Source organism: Toxotes jaculatrix, chromosome 4 (genome assembly GCF_017976425.1).
Source record: "Toxotes jaculatrix isolate fToxJac2 chromosome 4, fToxJac2.pri, whole genome shotgun sequence".
Taxonomy (NCBI): Eukaryota; Metazoa; Chordata; class Actinopteri; family Toxotidae; genus Toxotes; species Toxotes jaculatrix.
In genome coordinates, this window is record NC_054397.1 from 16,025,858 (window position 1) to 16,049,463 (window position 23,606).

General features: G+C 39.8%; 3 protein-coding genes across 6 annotated transcripts; all 3 read right to left on the reverse strand.

Moving 5' to 3' along the window:
- Nucleotides 1–50: 50 nt before the first annotated feature.
- jpt1a (Jupiter microtubule associated homolog 1a) lies at nucleotides 51–17,796 on the reverse strand. Of its 2 annotated transcripts, XR_005893979.1 has the most exons (6): nucleotides 17,565–17,796; nucleotides 15,879–16,021; nucleotides 12,728–12,825; nucleotides 12,399–12,426; nucleotides 9,656–10,588; nucleotides 51–301 (listed from the first exon to the last, which is right to left on the reverse strand). XR_005893979.1 is itself a non-coding variant. In XM_041036649.1 (5 exons), the coding sequence occupies exons 1-5, from the start codon at nucleotides 17,618–17,620 to the stop codon at nucleotides 10,455–10,457; spliced, it is 459 nt and encodes a 152-aa protein (XP_040892583.1). In that variant the 5' UTR covers nucleotides 17,621–17,796; the 3' UTR covers nucleotides 9,107–10,454. The 2 variants fall into 2 exon arrangements, 1 of the variants encoding a protein (XP_040892583.1); XM_041036649.1 differs by lacking the exon at nucleotides 51–301 and having other exon boundaries at nucleotides 9,107–10,588.
- Nucleotides 327–8,132, reverse strand: LOC121180939 (CD276 antigen homolog). 3 transcript variants are annotated; one of them, XM_041036643.1, is made up of 10 exons: nucleotides 8,002–8,132; nucleotides 6,820–6,890; nucleotides 6,389–6,727; nucleotides 5,656–5,964; nucleotides 4,831–4,938; nucleotides 4,161–4,193; nucleotides 3,752–3,796; nucleotides 3,151–3,248; nucleotides 2,824–2,845; nucleotides 327–1,885 (listed from the first exon to the last, which is right to left on the reverse strand). In XM_041036643.1, exons 2-10 carry the CDS (start codon nucleotides 6,878–6,880, stop codon nucleotides 1,866–1,868), a joined length of 1,035 nt encoding a protein of 344 aa, XP_040892577.1. In that variant the 5' UTR covers nucleotides 6,881–6,890; nucleotides 8,002–8,132; the 3' UTR covers nucleotides 327–1,865. The 3 variants fall into 3 exon arrangements, with proteins under 3 accessions (XP_040892577.1, XP_040892578.1, XP_040892579.1); XM_041036644.1 differs by having other exon boundaries at nucleotides 6,820–6,920; nucleotides 8,002–8,057; XM_041036645.1 differs by lacking the exon at nucleotides 4,161–4,193.
- Nucleotides 17,797–18,909: 1,113 nt separating the features above from the next.
- On the reverse strand, nucleotides 18,910–23,368 carry sumo2a (small ubiquitin like modifier 2a). Its single transcript, XM_041037119.1, has 4 exons — nucleotides 23,279–23,368; nucleotides 22,175–22,306; nucleotides 21,930–22,001; nucleotides 18,910–19,434 (listed from the first exon to the last, which is right to left on the reverse strand). The coding sequence occupies exons 1-4, from the start codon at nucleotides 23,297–23,299 to the stop codon at nucleotides 19,369–19,371; spliced, it is 291 nt and encodes a 96-aa protein (XP_040893053.1). The 5' UTR covers nucleotides 23,300–23,368; the 3' UTR covers nucleotides 18,910–19,368.
- Between the last annotated feature and the right edge of the window lie 238 nt (nucleotides 23,369–23,606).

Consider the following 23,606-nt stretch of genomic DNA (forward strand, 5'->3'; position numbering starts at 1 on the left):
GTTCATTTCCAAATTTTTGCAGTGACTTACATCAAGCAACAAGAGTTGGTATAGGATGCAAACAGATGTGTCTTGCATCATAACAATGTATGTAACATATGAAATGTATGATTTTCTTGCATGATAGCTGGCTGAATTTTGGTGTGAATGATGTGATGTGAAATCAAAAAAACAAAAGGCTGAGTTGTCATAAGGTCACTTGTCAAATCTAGGATGGGAAGGATTAAGGGAAAACCCAACCTTGTTTGATGTTGTAGCCTAACACACAAACAGGCACACTTGATTTTACAGTAAATTTTACCTATAAAAACACACGTCACTCAAAATCAGAACCAGAATCTGGTTTTATTGCCAAGTATGTTTTTACATGCAAGGAATTTGCTGCAGCATTGGTGGTGTATGCAGTAAATAATAAACAGAAATATAAACAGAACAAGAACATATCAACATATTTACAATGTGGTGGAATATGCAATGTATATACAGTGTTCAGCATGAATGAGTACACCCCAACAGATTTGTCAGAAAACCTTTTGATTCCCTTCAGAATCAACATTTTCTATAGGAGACTATATATTACAAGAAGATCAGCAAAGCTTTATCAGTCAGAATACTGCAGCAAAAGTGATACAAAACTGGAACTGGAACCATCTCACAGAGACGTCCAGGCCGTCCATGGAAGTTAACATCTCAACAGGAATGTCTACTGATGAGAAGGGTTGAAGAAAATCGCCATGCAAGTTCATTGCAGTTAGCTAAAGTAGTAGAAAGCCTAACTGTGGTGACTGTTTCCTGTGACACAATACGGCATACACTGCAGAGGAATGGCATGCATGGGTGTCGTCCACGAAGGAAGCCTCTCCTAAAACCCACACACAAAAAAGCCTGCCTAGAATTTACCAGGGTCCCTGGTGACGAAGACTCATGGGACTCCATACTCTGGAGCGATGAGACCACGATAAATGTTTTTGGAACTGATGGCTTCAAAACTGTATGGCATCACAAAGGTGAGGAGTACAAAGAAAAATACATGGGGCCTACAGTGAAACATGGTGGTGGCAGTGTCCTTATGTGGGGCTGCATCAGTGCTACTGGTGTTGGGGAGCTGCATTTCATTGATGGTATCATGAATTCACAGATGTACTGCTCTATATTGAAACAGAAGATGCTACCATCACTCCGTGCCCTTGGTTGTCGTGCACTTTTCCAACATGAGAATGATCCAAAACACACATCTAAGGCCACTGTTGCGTTTCTGAAGAAGAACAGGGTGAAAGTGATTCAGTGGCCAAGTATGTCTCCTGATCTGAGCTCAGTCGAACACCTGTGGGGAATTCTGAAGAGACAAGCTGAGCACCACTCTCCATCCAGCATCCAGATAGATGTTGCAATATGTCGCCAACTTGTTCATTCCATGCCTAGAAGACTTGGTGCTGCCCTTAAAAATAATTGAGGTCATACAAAATACTAGATGTAGTACTTTTTGTTGTGGGGGTGTATTCATTTTTGCATCAACTAATTGTAGTAAAACTGAAGATTTTGTAATCTAAGTTATATTATTAACCTTACTTGCATGGTATGAGTTAAACAAATGTTCTATAAAACTCAGTCTTGTCAAAATTTTGGAAATTGTTCTCGTGCTCATTGAGATATTGATTAAAATCTTACTTTCAAAGGGTGTGTGAGCACAGTATATTTATGTACAGAGTATATAAATCCACAAGGGTTGTAGTTTTGATTTTAAAGCTCTTCTCTGGTGAAAGTGCTCCTGGAGCAAACACAATCTTCACAGTTGCGTTTGTGGGTGGATCCCTGCGGCCAGACGGTACTCTTGCAGCGGGCTCCTTGGCTGGAGGGTCATCCTCCTATTGGTCCGGATCTGAAACTATGTAAATAATGTTGAAGAGTCAGCATTTTTTGTTTTTCAGCAGCCTTAGCCTTATCATCTACTAATAGCAAAAATGTTTCATTTTCTCCTGCCTGGTTCTCTTTAAACGATCACACAGATTTACAGGAATCTGTTTTTCCACATCCTTTCAGCCCTGCTGGTATCGCTGGTATCAGCAATGACTGAGTTAACCATTAAACCAAACAGCACATTTGCCAAACACAACAAAAATGTTCCTTCCTCTTGTAATATGAAAACGGAACCAGTTGAGAACTATTTGAAAATACTAACAAATACATAAGCTAAGCAGCCAATAAGAATTATGAATGAAATAACACTCTTTTGTACTTACTTAAATACTTCTAATACCAGGACTAACTAGCTGTACATTGCAATACAAAAACAATATAATTTTTTTTATGTACATGTATCATCAACTGGTGATGACTTCTTACTTGGGACATGCCATTTTACCCTCAGTCTTTCAGCTCAGTTTCATGTACTGTATGTTGCCGTCAAATGCATTTTTAAGACCCTTTTGCAAAATTCTCATTATAAAACAGAAACATAAAAAGTCAGCTGGAGACTGTTTTCAATCAACTCATGGATCTATTAGATTAGATTATTTATCTGAGAGGTAAATAATCAGTCTAAGAAAAGATAGTGTTAGTATTCGATGGAGTAATTTAGCTTGTGCAGAAACACATCAATCTGGATTTTTGTTGATTTTGGTTCCACCAGTTTGGTTTAACATTGGATGGCAAAGCACTTATTTACTGATACAGTTTCTTTCTCTATTAACAGCAGGTGTTGTACACATTATGTTAAAAACTACTGTGCATAAATCTGCCAGCAGGTAAACTACAGGGAGGTACAGCAGGCTGTCCATGCACTGTAAAGCTGGGAGATGTGAGCAGAAAAACACAGGTGCTTACCACGATCACGTAGAGGATCTTCCTAAAAAACATGAGTAGAAAAGGGGGAGTCAGCATTTCAACTGCATTAACAGGAAAAAGGAAAAGTCTGTATAGTTATCAGTCTTGATGAAAAAAAAACATACTAGAAGATGCAGTTTAAGTCATTTGGTAAATTCTTGTTCCTTTCTTTAATGATACACAAGCTATCTCTGTGAGACATTCTAGGAAAATGAAGAGGGAAAAAAATGCAAATTATTCGACCTTAGTTTCTTCTCTACATGTACGTCTGACCTCAGGTTTCACTTCACTTCTTTGCACAACTCATGATCTGAAACATGATCTTACTGTGACAGGGGTGTCTGAAGAGTGGTTGGTGGTGTGGTTCCCTCCTCTCCTCAGGGGTACTGATGGTTCCCCACACAGCGCCCCTGTGGGCTTCCCACCTGGAGGAACAAAGAGACATAATGGCTCAGACAGATAAACTTTCACACGGGAGGTGCAAAGACAATATCCAATAAATGTTCTGGACTTTCACAAAGAGACAAATGTCATGGTAACATTCACTATGTACGATCATGACAACATCGTTACAATGAGCTTGATGGGGCAAGAAACATGCGGTCAGTTGATCCATCTCGCACGGCCAGTTGTATGGTTTCCCTCAAGAACATTAAAAAGTCAGACGGAGACTTTTCAATCAACTCATGGATCTGATATGAGCTTAACTGGTTGCCAAGCTGCAGACTGCAAAGTGGGTGAAAATGAGAACAATTTCTTTCTTTTGTAAGAAATCAAATGTTAGTAAAGAAGTGGAGGATTGTCTGCAAAAGGATTTGTCAATGGCTGAATTAAATCTTATAGAGGGTGCAGGTACATCAATAAAAAAACTGCATTAAAGTTTTACCAGTTAGACACAGTGAGTCAAGATATTGTAATTTAGACATACCTTTATCATGATCTGCTTCCTCTTGAGCAACCTCTTGATGGTCACCTGGAAAAAATAAATATTTTACTGTGGGGTTACAATGGATGGCTGTGATACCATCACCATATGAAAGTTCAAAAAACAAAAACAGTGTCTACTGTAGTACATATCACTTTTACTTCCCCGGACACTGTTAAAGACACTGTTAAAGTCAGAGGAATCCCAGCTCCAACCAAATTCATGAACAAAGTTCAATGTAGTCCAAGAGGCTACTCACAGGACTCGTATGTGTCCTGTGAGTAGATGAAATAGATGAAAAATCCAGAGACAGAACCTTTATATATTTGTAGACACACCGAAAGTGAGCCCTTCATGCAGTGTTAGAAAAGAACAAAAACAGAGGCAACAGTATGTCTAAAGATAGACGTACGCATGAGGGGTGCTGTGGAGTGCCTCCGTGCCTCTGTCAAGAAAATAGAACAGAATAGAAAATAGAATGACAGTGACTGTACACTCAGTGTACATATGTACCTGTACTCACTTCAACAATCTTTGTCAGACATTTTGGAGAACACTGTTCAGTAATGTAAACTGAATTTACTGTGCTGTTTTAGACTGATGAAGATTCCTGTAGCTAAGCCTGTGCTTTACCCATCCTGGATGACATGGTGTTCTTCAGGTTTTTCACCTCCAGCCATTTTGGTTTCAACCCTCACCTATTTTCAGGTTATTTCCTTTCAGCACTTTATTGTTTACAGATTTCAGTGATTAAATATTACACAACATTTGACAGTGCTCACTACCCATTAAGAATGTCCTTGAACACTTGAGCCATTTTTTTAACCAGGAAATTTGCAGCTAAACAATGTGGTTGTGTTTGTCCTTGTATTGTGTTTGTCAGGTTTGTCTTTCACTGGATCAAGAGCTCAGTGCTACCCGTCAGGGGATCAGTATTTTTCACCCAGGAACACCTACATTAAACCAGCAATAACTGTAAATTTTAATTGCACTTTTTCATATTTGTTATGTCATTACTCAAAAAGAAATTAACTGGTCGTTTTTTGAAACAAAGCCAAATGAGGGCTCGTGTAGGTACTCACGTTGATTTCGCCTTCTACAAATCAGAAGCGCCAACGGCAATCCTACGATCAGCGACCCGATGATCACCACAGGAGGAACTATTTTGGAGGCTGGAGGCCCAGAAATCACTTCTCGCCATGAATAAATTGAAGAATAGAGATTTAATACCTCATGTCACAACCAAAGAGAGTAAAGATGTAAGTGCTTGTTTAAATGACATATATATGTACCGGTGGGGATTTCCCAGTGTAATACTTTAACAATCTACATTCACTTTCTCTTTTGCCCCAGAGGTCTGCACAGTTTGGACATTAGCTCTGAGTGAACATATAAAGTTTGTAGTCTACATCTTTTGTGTAAACTACACCTGTATGTGGCTGTGAAAACTTAAATAACAACTCAAATATGATGAGTTAGTTAGTTTCTAAGTAGGTAGGTAGGAAAAACCAGACAAGCACGAAGATGTAGGGCGAGATTTAGAGACATGCTGCAAACTGTTTTTGTTCAGCAAACTGCTTTGTTATCAAAACAAGTACAGCACAACCAATGGCTGTCTGTAGTTACTGAAAAAATAAAAACGTACTGTGGAGGAAGAAAATTTGCAGAAAAATCTTGGTTTCTGTTTGAAAACTCTGCCCTGTGTGGACACCCAGAGCACTGACAAAGAACCTTGTGGTTCAGGTTCCTCTTAGTTGAGCCATCCTAAACAAAGGTCTGTTTATGTAACATCTGCGTTGCTTGCTTCATTTCAATTGATGCTTGAGCTACGACATTTTATTGTGTGCAGCTGGATTGAGCCAAAGGGCCTTAAAAAGTTATCAAGTGTGGTGATCAACAACATTTACCTTTTGATAGGTCTTGTACTTCATATATGAACTCATTTTCTTCGCCCCCACTGGCATTGAACACTACGCAGGTATACTTGGAGAAATTGGATCCTTGCAGCAAAGGCAGCTCACTAGTGAGGTTAAACAGACCATTTTCTGTCTCTGTCACCTCCATTTTAGAGCCTTTTGCCCAGTCTGTCTTGTCATCAACAAACCAGTGGATTTCACCTTGTGGGTAGCCACCATCAGCATCACAAATCAGGGTACCATTGGCCGTTCGAGTAATTTTCTCAGGCCTGGAGTGTATAACTGGTACACTGTATTTGGCTGCAGAAAGAAGATGGAAAGCATTCATGACCATTAGGCTGAACATCGCTCAATGACATCTATCAAATCAGACCAGTAAGGTATCACATCATTTGTTGACCATGACATTTGTCAAGCATGATGAAGTACAACATGATACATAACAAACTGCTTTACAATGGGATGAACCTCTGGATGTGCCATCAACATACTTGGCCTGGAAAGCACCAAATCTCTCAACAATCCTCATTCACAGTTAAGTCCAGCAAACCAATTTTCTGTGTTTAACTACACATAAATATTCACAGAAACAGAAACAACTTTACTCAGTTAAGTATGTAGGGATTAGTTCTGATGGTATCTTCTTGTCTGAAAATGATCATCTCTCTGTGGCAAATAGTGGTATAAATGTTTGAAATGGTTAGCCATGGGTAGAGGCTCTCACCTGTGACTTTAAGTCTGATGTTGCTCTCGTCATCACCGCTGTTTGTCGCCACCATGCACGTATAAATTCCAGCGCTTTTCACCACAGTGTTGGTGACGAGCAGAGACACGTTCATGTTCTTGTTGTCCCAGGATGGCTCCGCAAACTTATAACCTGACAGAGGTGTAGTTTGCCCCTTGTGAAAAAGCAGTAAGGGGTTCTCATCTCCCTCCTTCTTCCAAGTGACCACTCGAATTTGTGTGTCAGTTGCATCTTGTGTGGCTCTGACAACACACTCCAGCAGTGATTGCTGGCCATACTGTCCCACATTTTCAGAGCTGCATTGCACAACTACAAAACCTGTAGAAGACATTTTGTTAATGGGATGACAGATTACATCAGTGGCAAGCAGCATTTCACACTTGAAATTTTCAAATTATGGTAGAACCTACCTGCATTTCCTGTACTGATACAGATGACTGAGAAAATAAAGAGGACACCAAGCAAGGCCATGTTCTTTTACCTGAAATAAACCATTTTATGTGGGGATCAGCTGAAATGTAATGAACACATACATGTTTTAGCTCAAAGGGATTTATGTTGCTGTTGTGAAGTAAAGTGCAGGGCGCAAAGGGCAGCCAAGTTATTTTTAATATTTTTGTGGCCACAAGTACCCCACACTTCACAGAGCATACTTAGATATAGGGTGGGATTTGGACAAATGTATTATTATGCATTAGATGCTGGTGAAATTTATGGTGAAGCATCTTTCCTCTGTTTGTACAGTGACAGCTTTTTAATTGAAACTTTTCCTATAAAGAAACCAACATTAATGTTGCAATTGTAATTTTTCCAGATGAACTGACATTTCTGAGCAGAATGAAAATCCAGCTTTCACCTTGTTCTGGGCATGTTTTTAATTTGATTTCTCCTCATATTAATCCACAGATTAACCACTGTGATGTAAATACATATTTGGTGCAATCAGCAAAATAAAAGTTAAGATTAAATATGTTATCTGGTGTTTTGAGGGTGGCATTTTTTTTTGTAAAAACAATTTTTGGACACGACGCATGTGACTGGCACAAATGTCTATCTTAATTGCAGTTAAAAATGTTGTGCCCCAGGGCTTCAGGTGGTACTTGTGCCTGACTCATTTGAAAGATGACAGACTCAGTCGTTGCCCCAGTGGACCTGTGTTGAGCTGGAGTCCGTGAAAAGAGTCTCAAAACTCCTCACACATGTATAACCTGATCTGTGCGTATCAGGCGATATCGTGCACACACCGTGCAACAATCTGTCTAAAATAAAGAATGATTTTTGTTGTTGGTTTTAGACGTTTGTATGCACAAAAGCAAACATGACCAGAACCATGAAGTCGAGCGATGGATGACTGCAAAAAAGAACAGGCAGACAAGTCATAGCCTGCTTTCCCACAGTCCCTTTCTGTCCCATAAAAAAATACAACATACGAAAAAAGTATTACTGAAACAAACAGGGCAAAATTCATTACATTAAGAACCTACGTACAATACATACAACCGTAGTTGCCTCGTTGCTAACCTGGCGTTAACAACGTACGTCGCAAAACGCCAACAACAACAACAACAACAACAACGTGAAGTCAAACTCACCGTACACGCTCCTCTTCTACAGGCGGCAGACGCTTCTCTCTGGGGAGACCGTAACAGACTGTGCCACACTACACTGTGCACAGGGTTCAACGGTTAAACACTTTCACTTTCAGTCACGGATGCGGACACATTTTACTATGCCTCCGCGATAGCCAAAGCCGGAGGCATTATGTTTTCGGGTTGTCTGTCTGTCTCTGTCTGTCCGCCCGATTCTTCTACGCGCGATATCTCAAGAACGCTTTGAGGTCTCTCTGACAAACTTTGCACAAATGTTGACTGTGCTCATTTAATTTTATGCAGGCAAATGTTATATCTGAAGCATACTTTGAAGGATGTTCTTTAAAGTTTGCACAAATGTTCACTGTCACTCAATGATGAAGTGAGTAGATTTTAAAGGTTTGAGGTCAAAGGTCAAGGTCGCTGTGACTTTAATGCAAATTTTGTGCTTCAGAATGTGTACAATCTCTACAATACTTTGAGTGATGTTCTTTAAACTTTGCACATATTATCACTGCTTGTCAAAGATGGAGTCAATATGTATTGAGGTCAGAGGTCAACGGTCAAGGCCACTGTGATCTTGTGTAAGTTTTGCTTGTGAACACCCAACACTAACCTTCCCAAGCATTGCCATTACAAAACACCCATAACCTCTACCTCTACATCTGCTACGAACCGGCACCCAACCGCGCGGAGGCATACTACTGCCATCCCGTACTCCTAGTTTTCAAGTCTGCCTTTACACAAGTAGCCTGGTGTCCATATAAACAATAGATTTGCTTGCTGTAGTCTCTTTCCTCTTGTTTGCATTGGCCTGTAGAATATTGTTTCCTGTCCTGCAATCACTGGGAGAGATGTGTGGACAAGTTTCAGTCACTGTTCTGAACAGACTGTCCTATCTTGTGCTAACAAGATACAACAAGACAGTTGGAACTGTCAAATTCGTTGGCATTTTTGTCTAAAAAAAAAAGACCAAAAAAAATTAATCATAATCAAAATAGTCACCAGTTAATTTTCTGTTGATTTATTCATTCATTAACTGACTAATCGCTGCAGCTCAAAGTATGACCATTCAGCCAGAAAGATACTACACACAACAAATACAGCACATGGTCAAGACTGATTTTTAATTGTTCATTTCCACTTGTGCCATTTCTTGAATTCGAATTTCTGCAGTGACTTACATCAAGCAACAGGAGTTGGTATAGGATGCAAACAGACGTGTCTTGCATCATAACAATGTATGTAACGTATGAAATGTATGATTTCCTTGCATGATAGCTGGCTGAAACAGCAGTCACACAGGTGACTCGACAAGACAGAAGCAGGAAGGAGTCTGAATTTTGGTGTGAATGATGTGATGTGAAATCTACAAAAAGACTATCATATTTCCAGTGAGAAGAGTCTTTAACAAAGGTGTAAGAGGATAAAACAGAGCGGAAAAAAAAGGCTGAGCTGTCATAAGGTCACTTGTCAAATCTAGGATGGGTTTACCAGAAACACTTAAGTGTCAGGACCAACAACATTCCATTAACTTGCAATGGAGTAACTGGAGATCTCAGAGATACTGGTAGAACACATAAGGGAAAACCCAACCTTGTTTGATGTTGTAGCCTAACACACAAACAGGCACACTTGATTTTACAGTAAATTTTACCTATAAAAACACGGGTCACTCAAAGTCGGCACTGGGGTTACAATATTCCAAGGTTAGTGACTACAATATAAAAAAGGCTTATTCCAATTCTGTTACCTGACATGGGACATACAGTACTCATCTGAAGACAAGTGTTTGCATCCTTCAGATCACAATGACAGTAATTTATGTGGCTCCTATTTGGTTCCTATTTGGATAATACTAATAATCAGTAGAAATATTCCAACTTCATGCAACAACAACACAACAATTATTCCACACAAAAAAAAACAACTAAGAAACAGGTGGAATTATTTAAAAAAATCTTCACAGTTATGTTTCTTCTCACATTCATACATTACAGACCAGATGTGCATGCACAATGGGTCAAACTGAACACACTGCAAAAGTGAAAGCTTTTTTCTTTGCTTGTGTTCTAGAAACAGCTTGTATAATCACCTACAGTGAGTAGGCAAATTAGCAGGGACTTACCAGTGGTTGAAAAGAGAAATGTGATCCTTCTGCCCTTTCTGACAGGTCTAATGCATTACACGGACAAAGGCAGACTTTGAACCATATACATAGAAATACATAAAGTGCTTCTGTCGAAATAAACAAACAATAAAAACAGTACAAAACGGTTTCCAAAAAAGAGGTATCAAAACAATGCACTTGGGGATGTGGAGGAGACTGGTGTCTGTGGGACATCAGGATTCCTGTGGTACAGACAAATGGGCTGGGGATCCTTGTTTGAAAAGAAAAAAAAAAAAAAGATGGGTTCAGAGATGAGTGGAGGTAAAGAGGGGCAGTGGGCTGGGATTCAACCCAGGATGAGGCTGGACTTGCCCCCAGGTGGATTCCTGCGGCCGGACGGTACTCCTGCAGCGGGCTCCTCGGCTGGAGGGGCCTCCTCCTGTTGCTCCGGAACTGCTTCAGGCTCAGCTGCACTGTTTTCTGAACACAGGAAGGGGGAAAAGCGACATGATGAATATTTGAGCAAGGGGACTGTATAATATATATATAATTTTGTCATGAATGACAATTTGGAATTTGGAATCCACCTTGGGGCAAGTCCAGCCCTGTCATGAAAATATGTCTCACTGCTTGAAATCTTACCAGGTTCAACCAAACAACTGTCATGACACTGCCCCGAGGGGACTCAAAACAAACTATGTAAATAATGTTGAAGAGTCAGTATCTTTTGTTTTTCAGCAGCCTTAGCCTTATCATCTACTAATAGCAAAAATGTTTCATTTTCTCCTGCCTGGTTCTCGTTAAACGATCACACAGATTTACAGGAATCTGTTTTTCCACATTCTTTCAGCCTTGCTGGTATCGCTGGTATCAGTTGTGAATTAACCATTAAACCAAACAGCACATTTGCCAAACACAACAAAAATGTTCCTTCCTCTTGTAATATGAAAACGGAACCAGTTGAGAACTATTTGAAAATACTAATACATAAGCTAAGCAGCCAATAAGAATTATGAATGAAATAACACTCTGATCTTTTGTACTTACTTAAATACTTCTAATACTAGGACTAACTAGTTGTACATTGCAATACAAAAACTACATAATTTCTTTATTTCAATGTCTTGTACATATATCATCAACTAGTGATAACTTCTTACTTGGGACATGGCATTTTACCCTCAGTCTTTCAGCTCAGTTTCATGTACTGTATGTTGCCGTCAAATGCATTTTTAAGACCCTTTTGCAAAATTCTCATTATAAAACAGAAACATAAAAAGTCAGCTGCAGACTTTTGTTGTTTTCAATCAACTCATGGATCTGATATGAGCTTAACTGCTTACCTAGCTACAGACTGCAAAGTGGGTGAAAATGAGAAGTATGTTTTTGTCTACCCACCATTTTAAAAGCTACTACAAACTCTGAGAAGAATAATCTATCTAAGAAAATATAGTGTTAGTATTCGATGGGGTAATTTAGCTTGTGCAGAAACACATCAATCTGGATTTTTGTTGATTTTGGTTCCACCAGTTTGGTTTAACATTGGATGGCAAAGCACTTATTTACTGATACAGTTTCTAAAGTGAAGAAAATGTGAGTATGTACAGTAAATTTATGCCTATATGTATTCATGCATGTTTGTGTATATGGGAACATACACTGCATGTGCACATGTACATTTAAATGTAAATGTATGATGATTGTTACAGAGTGATGTTATGACGTATCACTAATGTGTTCTTTGTAATATTGGATCACTGTTTCAGGGTCTGTGGGGTGGGGGTGCTCTCCTTATCTAATCCTTTTTTTTTTGTCTTTCTCTCTCTCTCTTTTCTATTAACAGCAGGTGTTGTACACCATCATCATCATCATCATCTTCATCCGCTTATCCGAGGCCAGCAGTCTAAGCAGGGACGCCCAGACTTCCCTCTCCCTGGACACTTCTTCCAGCTCTTCCGGGGAACCCCGAGGTGTTCCCAGGCCAGCCGAGAGACATAGTCCCTCCAGCGTGTCCTAGGTCTTCCCCGGGGCCTCCTCCCGGTGAGACATGCCCGGAACACCTCCCTAGGGAGGCGTCCAGGGGGCATCTTCAATAGATGCCCGAGCCACCTCAACTGGCCCCTCTCGACGTGGAGGAGAAGCGGCTGTACTCCAAGTACAATGTGTTGTACATGTTATGTTAAAAACTACTGTGCATAAATCTGCCAGCAGGTAAACTACAGGGAGGTACAGCAGGCTGTCCATGTACTGTAAAGCTGGGAGATGCGAGCAGAAAAACACAGGGGCTTACCACGATCACGTAGAGGATTTTCTCCTTCCTAAAAAACATGAGTAGAAAAGGGGGAGTCAGCATTTCAAACACATTAACAGGAAAAATGAAAAGTCTGTATAGTCATCAGTCTTGGTGAAAAAAACTGGATGATGCGATTTAAGTCATTTGGTAAATTCTTGTTCCTTTCTTTAATGATACACAAGCTATCTGTGAGACATTCTAGAAAGACGAAGAGGGAAAAAAATGCATCAAATTATTACAGCCTTAGTTTCTTCCCTACATGTACATCTGACCTCAGGTTTCACTTCGCTTCCTTCCACAACTCATGATCTAAAGCATGATCTTACTGTGACGGGGATGTCTGAAGAGTGGTTGGTGGTGTGGTTCCCTCCTCTCCTCAGAGGGGCTGACGGCTCCCCACACAGCACCCCTGTGGGCTTCCCTCCTGGAGGAACAAGGGGACATAATGGCTCAGACAGATAAAATGCAAATACAGCAAACAATAAACTGGTTGGACTTGAATACTTTTGTAAATGAGAGATTTCAGTTTTAAATTTTTAATACAGTAGCAAAAAATTCTGAAAACATCTCTTTGTTTTTGGCTTCAGATAATCAAAGGAAATACAGTTGTTATCCCTGGCTCCAATCTTCAGGCACAAAGTAAACATGAGGCACACTCCATCAGATGCAAGAACATTGCCTCAGAGCGTTTATAGTGTGTGGACTTTTCCTGAGTTTAATGACACCACTTCCTGACCTCATGTCCCATATTATTCTGGTCTTTTGTTTGTGTCTCGTCTCACACATTTCCTGATAGATTCCCATTGTGGGACTTTTTAGATTTTGGATGTTTCACTTTCACATTAAATGACTTTGCATAACAAATGTAAGATTCACTGACTTAGTTTATCCCTTGAGAGACACACACACACACTCACACACACACTCTCTCTCTCTCTCTCTCTCTCTCTCTCTCTCTCTCTCTCTCTCTCTCTCTCTCTCTCTCTCTCTCTCTCTCTCTCTCTATATATATATATATATATATATATATATATATATATATATATATGTATATGTATGCGTTTCATCTCTGTATAGTGAATCAGTGTATCAGATGATATGTGTTTTTTCTTTTTGACATTTGTAGCTCACACCTTCTAAGCGGTGGTACTTGCATGGGCTATATTTAAATTCGGCACCAGTGATATCAGTGTCTGTATATTTCTTACCCAGTGAAGGTCTGAGTGAGCACAAATGATAAACAGTGTGAGTTATTAATCCTTCACGCTTTTCAATAAGACCTTCTGGTGTGCAAGAACTTTGTCGTAAAAGCCAACGGTGAAGTGAATGGAAAAGAAGCACAGAGGTAGAAAGTAAATAAGCAGTGAAGTGTTAGTTGTGTGTTCTTAAAGTTACTTTCTATGTTCTGCTTTATATCAGTATTTCCATCTCGTAGTTTCTAAATTATACTCCACTACTTTTTACAGGAAAATACAGAACATCTTATTTCATTACATTTAGGTTCCAGTTGTAGATGTTGTAGTACATATGACGGAGCATAACACAGCCAACCACTGCATCTCTCTGTGACAGTTGAGCACTCAGTGACTATGAGAGAAATAGTTGTTGAAAATTTTAAAAAGTTGAGCCTTTTCAAAGACGACGGCCAGTCTGACTCCTTTTAATCGAGAATCAAGAATATTGTCTGGACTAAAAGTTTATTTCTTTAAACAAATGGGAGAAGTAAAAGGAGGAACTGGGAAATGAGACTCGACAGTATTAAATCAGGGTGCAAAATAATGTCTTTTGCTGAATTTGAGAAGTACAAGAAGGAAGAACAAAAGGTTAGAGGAAAATGTGTGAAACCATCAGCACGTATTTAGCCTGTGACTACTTAGAAATTCTTTAAAGATCCCCCATAGGTGTTACTGTGTTTGTGACTCATAAGACCACAATAGAATTAGTACCCAAAAAAAGTTTTTTTTTTTTTAATTTATGTAGGCTGTTATACATTAGACTGTCTCAAAAAACATTCATAACATAATATTTTTTATTTGAAGTTTCTTTTTTTAACCAGATACCTTTTAGAAGGCTGCTCTAAAACGTTTATTATTGTAACAGTCATGTAGTTTCCACGCATACGACAAACACAGTAGAGGTATTATTATGCAGGTAACAATGACATGGAAACTATTTTGTCTCACCACAACAGACTACTTCTTCAGTTGGGGCTTTCTGGTTGATAACTACTGCCTTGGTGACGCAGAATTCATGCTGTCACTGTCATAATGTCAATCAACTTTGGACAAGCCAGCAAAAGTAATACTATTGGTACTTGTGTGTTACAGACCACCGCTCATTTGATGAGTTTCTGGAAATACTATTAAAGCTTCCACAACACTTCCAGCTTGACACCTGCTATGGAGTTTTCAGTTCCAACAAAATAAGTGGACTTTGAGATTCCTCCAAATGACACATACTAAACAGCTGCATTTGCTTTGTCCCTGATGGCAAACCATTACTCTGTAATGTACTGTGGCTGGGACACTCAAAGAACAGCTCATTTTCCCAGCTGCTAGATAAATGAAGAAGCAGCATTTCAGCATTGCACTGTGGTACTGTTAGTGGTGTGGTGATGTTACTGATGGGATTCACTTGTTTTGACCTGTTGTACTAGTTCTCCAAATGATCAGAGATCACAAATTGTTCACTACAGACCCTGAGCCCAGTAGGTTCACAGTAGTGACCCAGTGTTTGAGAGCTGCCAGCTGCTTTTGTGGCAAATTATGAATTAGTAAAGTTTTCTAAGTCTTATATACTTGTTAAATTCATTGTAGCTACAGGTATTTCAAGATGGGGTGGTGTACTGCTACACCCAGACTACCATGAAAATTGCCAACTTTCTGTTGTTTTTATTTTATGTTCATTGGTCATAAAAACTCGACCTGCCCTATATGCCGGAATGCCTCATCTGCAAGGCAAGGCTATGAAATACAGCACTGGTTCTAAGGAAGTTTAAGAGATATCACTTATAATAAATGTTGTCATCTTAAAGGGCCTTTATCGTTGTGTGTGCATGATGCAGAGCTGTGAAAAATAATTCTAGAGAACTAGGCATCACTGGACAAGATGAAAAATGCATACCTAACATCAATTTTCCCTTCAAAGTTTCATTTCCTCTTTTGATAGCACTTTGCTGTTTTAGATTTAGAGACATTTTTATTCATGTTTTATCAATGAATTATGATGAATCTGTCACAAACAAACAATACTTAGAATATACTTTTTTTTTCAATTCTATAATGAACTCTGATCTAACAAGGACTTGAGGTAGCTCAATTATACATGAATATTTGCATTAATTTTGTGCTCTGGTTTAGTTTTTAAGTTACAACATCCATAAATATTGTGGTAAACTGTCAAAATAAGATGGGTATGAGAACCTGAAAATAAGCTTTCACACTAAAGCAACATTTTTGGAGATGAGGCAGATTGTACCTGGTGGGTTGTTCCTTCGATTAGCATAGGGGTCCTCCGGCTCAGCGAAAACACTGGAGGCCATCTTGTTTTTCCGGACAGGAGGTTTCTCCTCATCTGCACCAAGTGAAATGTTGGAGCCACCACCAGGAGGGCGCAAAACCCTAGAGAGAGATAGATGGTCAACATTGTTACTGGAAGCTAGGTTGTACTGGCTGATTTTTCTGGAGCTTCTTCTCTCCATTCTGAAATTATTTATTTAAAAACAACTTGTCTTAACACTGTGGTTCAGACAAGGAACGTACAAAATTAATCAATACAAAATTATTCTTCATCCACATTTGTGTCAGTAAAGGTCAACAATCACGGGTTTTATTTTGGGTCATTTAAAAATGTCCTGCCTTGTGCGACTGCAACTAATCAAAGGGGTTCTAGAGTCTGAGCAGCCAGATTCAAGTGGCCTGAAAAGGCTAACTGTTCCCAGTCAACATAAAAAGGTTTAGTATATTGCCAATGAATTACAAAAGCATTCCTTAAATTCCTTGTGTGCACTGTGGGGACTTTATATGTTGGCTACAATTGTACCAACTGAATCGCATGCTGGGGAGTTCCAGTTGAGTTGGTGAGCTGGAGTTACATTCAAACCTTATTTGGGTTCTGTAAATAATGTACTGACGTAATGGATAAAAACAATTAACCAACATAAGGTGTGTTAGTAATCCTTGAGCAATATTTGTCCTTAGACACCTGTCTGTATTTGCACTTTTAACTGGGTGTGTTGAATCAACGAGCAACTGCTATACACCTGCTATATTTCCATGCTGATTATGTACTTCTCTCTAAACTGTAAAGGTACCACCACATAAGGCTTTCACACTGCAGTAAATATACCGGTCTAATGTATTTCTGTATTTTGCAATACTCACACTGACACTGTCGCGCTATATGAAGGAATTTACCACAATTGCTATAAAACGTTTAAAGTCCACTCGTTCATTTAGAAATGGTCAATTTTAAATGTGCATTATTCTTGTTTTAATGTCAGTGGAATAGCAGTGGACTGCTTTCATTGCATCTGTGTGATGATAAATACAGATGTAGCTCGGGTTAATAATCAGGTGTGGCCAGCTGTAACAGGCCCTCGCCTCAATGAGGCCATATGCAAGGGCTGACTAGAGGATGTCTTGTTGTACCTCAAGGATAATCTCTATAACTGATCTGAAATCCACATGGACCCCACCCTACTGTAATGACAGATCTGATGAGTCTTTCCGTTTCCCGACAATACACACAAAAATCTAATGCGGAAATACAGTACATACGCACGCGAACATACACAGGCCTACACAGTGATCGCTAGGTGCCGAGCCTCCTAGCGTGCACTTGCTAGCTAAGCAGCATCCCTACAAAAGGCAGGGTCCATGTGTGCTATCCTGCTAGCTAACGTTTAAAATGGCAATGGTCCATCCCGCCGGACAAAAACGTGAAGGTGTGGTACCGAGCTTTATCCTCGCATCGTCGTCCCGTGCTTAGTTTCAAACCATCTCGAAGCAGTTCAGTAACAATTACAGACAGGGGTCGGAACAAAAAGTGTCTTTACGTTTTGCGTTAACCTATGGAGTGTTGAGATTAACATCACAGGACGCTGGACTTGTTGGCTCCATGGTGGCTAACGGGTACCAGAACGGTCTGAACTACGCCTTTTACCTGGAACTGCTTTTAGCACCGGGTTCCATCCCTTGAAATGTCGTGGTCGTCGTCATTTTTGAACAAGAAGTCGTGAAATACAAATTAATCTGGCAGGATACACGCGAATTACACTCCCGTTAGCAGTAACAAAGATGCTTCACCGCATCATCATTGTCTATCGTAGCCGGCAGCTCCTGATAATCAACCTGCTTCCAATCTAGCTGGACCAGTGTCTACTCAACCAGGAGAAGTTTGGCTTCCGGTAAAATTTTCAAAATAACATATGTTAACCTCACAAATAAAGGTTGTGGCGTTATTGAGGTTCTTATCACAGTTAAACCCAGTGATATCTAAATAATTTATTTAAGGAGAACACGATTTACGGTTAAGTATTTGCTCTTTATGACTCCGTACATCATCAAAACTGACACTGTTGGAGTGCAATTTGAAGGTGAAAACGCCTCATTTCCGGTTTTTCTCTGTTCATTTCTGTCAAGTGTGACACAGCAGTGTGGATGCAACAGACCCCTCTGTGGGAAAGGCGAATCTATACCCCCCAAGCATCGCCCACAAGTGCACAGCTCCTTTAACTGGACCCTGGCACATTAATCAAGCCTGTGTTTGGTTTAAGTGTTTGTGGGAATTCATGACATGTCTCATAATGTGATGTTAACCCAGAAGTCCATTAACAAGCTATTATTTGTATAATATTGTTGAAGAAAACATTACACATAACTAATACTTCTGGGGTACGAAAAAACAGAAGTTTAGTGAAGCAGCTGGAGGCCAAATTCATCTTGTGTGTGCTAATAAGCTAACAAACACCTAAACTGTGATTTAACAGAAAGAACCTTTTCATCTAAAGTGAGGACAGACAGCACAACCATAATGCAATACAAGGGAAACTGGGTTACTCCAAATAGTTAAGTAAAGCGGGCAATGGTGACCTGCAATCCATTAATCACACACTGCTTAAAGGTAACTACCATGGTGCAGGAACTGACACTGTGAAAGGCCTGTTTACTGTCTAATGAGGAACAAGGAGTGCTGACTTGCATGGCTACTCCATCTGGGTTTAAAAAAATAGTCCTGTACATACATCATTTGTGTTATTATTGAAGTGCAAGTCTCTCAACTTTTGCTAAGATCTTTGAAGCAATGCATTTTAAAGTAAAACCTAAGGAAAATCATCTGTAAAGCACCTTTCTCATTTGTTTTACACATCCCTGGTTAAACGGTTTACTGTTGCAGGGTCAGACTACATGCACTGTTTACATTTTTTTTTTAACCTGCTCGTTCCAATGATATATGCTGGTTTGGAACCCCAAACCATCCATAAAACAAAGGACAAGAACAGAAGTTTAAAAAAAAAAAACAAACTCAATTTATTCCAATAACACATTTTCATAACAGATGTCAGTGAATTTAAAATGCAGGCTTACTTGACAATAACAACAAAATTCCATCTGAATCAAAACCTTAATGACAAGTATAAAAAACAAAAAAACAAGGATCAAGGAATTTTTTCCCAAAACTTCCTAAAAGAAAGAAAAAAAAAATCATGACAAGCTTTTAAGTTCTTCGGCACATTATACTCAATGCAGCTTAGAAGTTGTCTACACTGCGCAGTTCAGAAATGTTAACATATGAATGACAGCGTGATAAAAATCTATCTACACCAACTGTGCTGCTGTCTTCCAGCATTTTCAAAAAGTATTCCACTGGATGGTATCAACACTGGTCATGAACATTTGAAGACTGGGCATAACAAACATGTTCAGAAAGGAAAAGGGGAGGTAGGGATGTTTGTAGGAAACAGTCTTTAAAGAGAAGAGCCTCCGGTTTGCTGTTGGAACACATCAATTGTATCTTCATCCTCCATTTCTAGCTGTAAGACAAAGTTCAAATGTCATTTGGGAGTGTGTTAGTAAAGTAGTCGTGTGAGAGACAAAAACACAGGAGCATTATTCCAACGCTTTTACCTCTGTGTCAGTCCACTGTACATACAATGCATTCACATTTTGTTATGTTGCAGCCTCATGCTAAGGTTATATTATTCTTGTTGTTTCACTTTTAGCTGTTCCCCTTCAGGGGGTCGCCACAGCGAATCAAACCCGAAACTGACGATTCGCACGTTTCAAATTTGGCACATTGTTTTAAGCCGGATGCTCTTCCTGATGCAACCCTCTACAGAGGGAGAACAATGCTATGGTTAGGCTGTTGTTTTAATTATTTTTTTCTCCCTCAGTCTGCACCCAAGATTCCATAATGCTAAAGTGAAAACTGAATTTTAGAAATTTCTGAAAATATTTTAAAAAGGAAAAACAAATATCACATAAAGAAGTATTCAGACCCTTTGTTATGACACTTGAAATTTAGCTCAGGCGCCTCCCATTTCTCTTGATCATCTTTGAGATGTTGGAGATGTTTCCAAACCTTGACTGGAGTTGAGTGCCCCCTGTGGTAAATTCGACTGACTGGCCATGATTTGGAAAGGCACACACCTGTCTAAACCAAGCCATGAGGTGAAAGCAACTGCCTGCAGAGCTCAGAGACAGGATTGTGCTGAGGCACATATCTAGGGAAGGTTACAAAAACATTTCTAGCTACTCTGAAGGTTCCAAAGAGCAGTCGCCCCCAAAAATCTTAAATAGGATAAGTTTGGAACAACAAGGACTCTTCCTAAACCTGCTCGCCCGGCCAAATTGAGCAACTGGGGGAGAAGGTCATTGGTAATAGAGGTGGCCCTGACCCAGATGGTCACTCTGGCTGAGACCAAAAGATCCTGTGCAGAGATAGGAGAAACTTCCAAAAGGACAATCATCACTGAAGCACTCCGCCGACCTGGGCTTTATGGCAGGAAGGCCAGGCGGAAGCCTCTCCTCAGTGAAAGACACATGAAAACCTACTTACAGTTTGCAAAAAATAAAAGCACCTAAAGGACTTAAACGCTGTAATATACAAGTTTGAAACCAAGACTGAATTGTGTGGCCTCAATTCAAAACCTCACATCTGGAGGAAGCCAGGCACCACACATCACCTGCCCAATACCACCTCAATGGTGAAGCATGACGGTGGCAGCATCATGTTGTGAGTTTTTTTTTTTTTTTTTTTTTTTTTTCAGTGGCAGGATCAGGACGACTGGTCAAAGGGAAAGCTGAATGGAGCCAAGTACAGATATATCCTTTATGACTTGAAATGAATTTGCAAAATCTTCTGAAATTCCTGTAGTTATTGTGAGGTACGGATTGAGGAAGGGAAAAATGAATTTAAATGACTTTAGCATGAGACTGCAACATACCAAAATATGAACAAAGTGAAAGGGGTCTGAATACTTTCTGAATGCACTGTAATACTGCCTTATTTACTCAAGCACAATGACTGTCACCCTTGTTAGAATCGTTTGTTCCCCCATCCTGCATGGTTTTCTCCACCATTTGTTACTGCAAACTAATCACTTCCTGGGAAGTAGGTCAGACAACAGAGGCGGACTTCATAGTTCAGACGTGATGTAAACAGACTTTGTTAAGTCCTTAGAAGAAGTGTAGAAGCAGACTCCCAAAACGAAAGCGAGCAAAATAATTTTTCCATTGTTTGCTTGTTACATAGACAGCACAGCTGCTTACTGTTATATCGGCACTTTATTTGAAAACAATGTCATTATTGTAACAGTGTTAATATTGGAGAAAGCTTATTTGAGAGAGCGTCTACCCTCATGAGTCTCAAGTATGAAGCGAAAGAGAGGCTTCACCGCAGGCGTTTAAGCTGCTGTACATGAAGCTAACTCCATCTTTCCACAACTGTTTCACTGCTGTCTAATGGCTTGGCTTTTTAATTTAACTGTGATGATTTATACAGAAATCCAGACTATCATGTATCAGTTAAGTTGTGTTAACACAACTTCCAGAGTCAATTCAAGGTAAGTGTACACTTTGTTAAAAAAAGTGGTGAGCCAGGTAACCTTAACGAGCAACTACCTAAAACTTCAATAGAATTTTTATAGAGTAATAATGTACTAACATTTATATTTATTTAGGAATACATACAGTTTGTTAACTAACTGAGCAGTGCATTTGTTAAAACATGCCAACAACGCACCAACTTTTTTCATTTCCACTGTATTTTACAACTAGAAGCAACATTGTTTAGATTTAAGAAGTTTAAAAGAACTTTAATATTAAACTTGTGACGTTTCTCTTGTCTCACCATGTGCTTTCATAAAATACTTAAGATTCCTTTAAACTATTCTTAAAATACTCCCAAATATAAAAACTGACAATAAAGCCTAAAATCTGAGTTATTCTCAGTGTCCCAAGTAGTAATACTGTGAGCTTAGTATTCAGTCTCTCATTCAACACGCTGCACAAAAGGATGTAGCTTTACCTGCGAGGGTGTGTCTGTTTCATTGATGGGCTGACCATCAAATCGAAATCGTATTTGCCTCATTGACAGCCCCTGTGTGAACAGACAGACAAACATAGTTTTTTATAATGTTGAAAACTTGTGTTATGGGAGATTCCGGTGACGCCCATTTTCATCTCTGCAACACCAAAAGTATTTGTGAGGCAACAAGAGAGAGATTATCAAGCTTACAAAGTTTTTCCATTACAACTGTGTAGTAGCCTTACCTGTCGTTCACAATAAGCTTTCATCAGTTTGCTGAGCGGAGTGTGCCTTTTGATCTTGAACTGCACCACTGAGCCATCCTGCCCTGCCACCTTCAGGTTGATGTGCTCATTGTTCTCTGTCTTCACTCCCTCCTGCAGGAAACAAAATAAGTATGCAGAAAGTCAAGCTGATATTAAAATGTGATGTAAGGATAAATAAGAAGCTTGTTCAAAAGCGACATCCAGCATGTGTAATGCATGTGCCCCCACCCACAAAATCCCATCTATCTGGGTCAGACACAATTTAAGATCCACGTACAGCATGTACCTCAGTGACTTAAGACAATAAGTATAAATGAACCCAACCGTTATTCACGGGTCACACACGTGGAAATGTGTGTAAACTGAATTCTTACCAATGTTACATCTCCCTGACTATGCCTGGTGTGCACAGATCCCAGAATCTGCGTGGTTACTGAGCGTGGGAGAGGCAACATTACAACTTCAACGTTAGCATTAGCATTAGCATTACGCTAGTCAACTGACAATGGCCTACAACTTATGATCCTGCCCAACGGCCTAACCAGAATGAAAATCATATCTTGCACATATCAGTGACCCCTTCTGACCTGACATACCAGGGGAAAGGCTAGTGATGAACATGATCTAAGTATTTCATATGGATTAACGGTTCTTGCTCCAACAATCCATTTTGAGCCGTTACTGCTGTACGTTACGGTCTCTCAATGCTACTAACCTTTCTTCGGTACCTGGTAACGTTACCTGGACACACAACAACCATATCGCTTCACGGTGCATGTGTATTACTAATACCAATAGCAGCATAAAAGAGGTATGAATGAAGCGTGTTTAAAAAGAGACCAGAAATATTTAATTTCACCCGGCTCTCTTTCCACGTTAGCCATGTTAGCGTATTATGCTAACTTCACCCGCTAGCTTGCTAGCGCGGTAGCTCTGGCTTATGCGGTTAGCATCCTCTGTAATTATGCGCCCGTTGACGAATTGGTCGCACAAGGCGGCTTTTCACACTGTCATCTCAACAATTATCAAACACTGAGTGGATACACATTGTGAATAAAAACCCCTACGAAATTCGCTCCTCACCTTGGGTTTTTCGTCTGCCATGGCTGCCGCTATGTCTGTCTGCGCCTGTTCAGCTGCGGCTGCGCTGTCTGGCACGCCACTTGGCGTCGGGGGCAGTGCGCACAGCTGCGCCAGATCATCTGGGCGCTCTTCAAATGTATTGCACCCAATCCATGTTAGTTTTTTCCCCAGTCTACATTTAAATATTAGTTTGCACAAAGTATTTTTTTTGATGCATGTTTACGTTTATACCAGTGGTACTGGACAGTGTAGGTACTTGGAGGTATTTTGAAATACTTGTACTTCACTTGAGTTTTTCCATTTTACTTTTGGTACTTTCCTTGTTAAA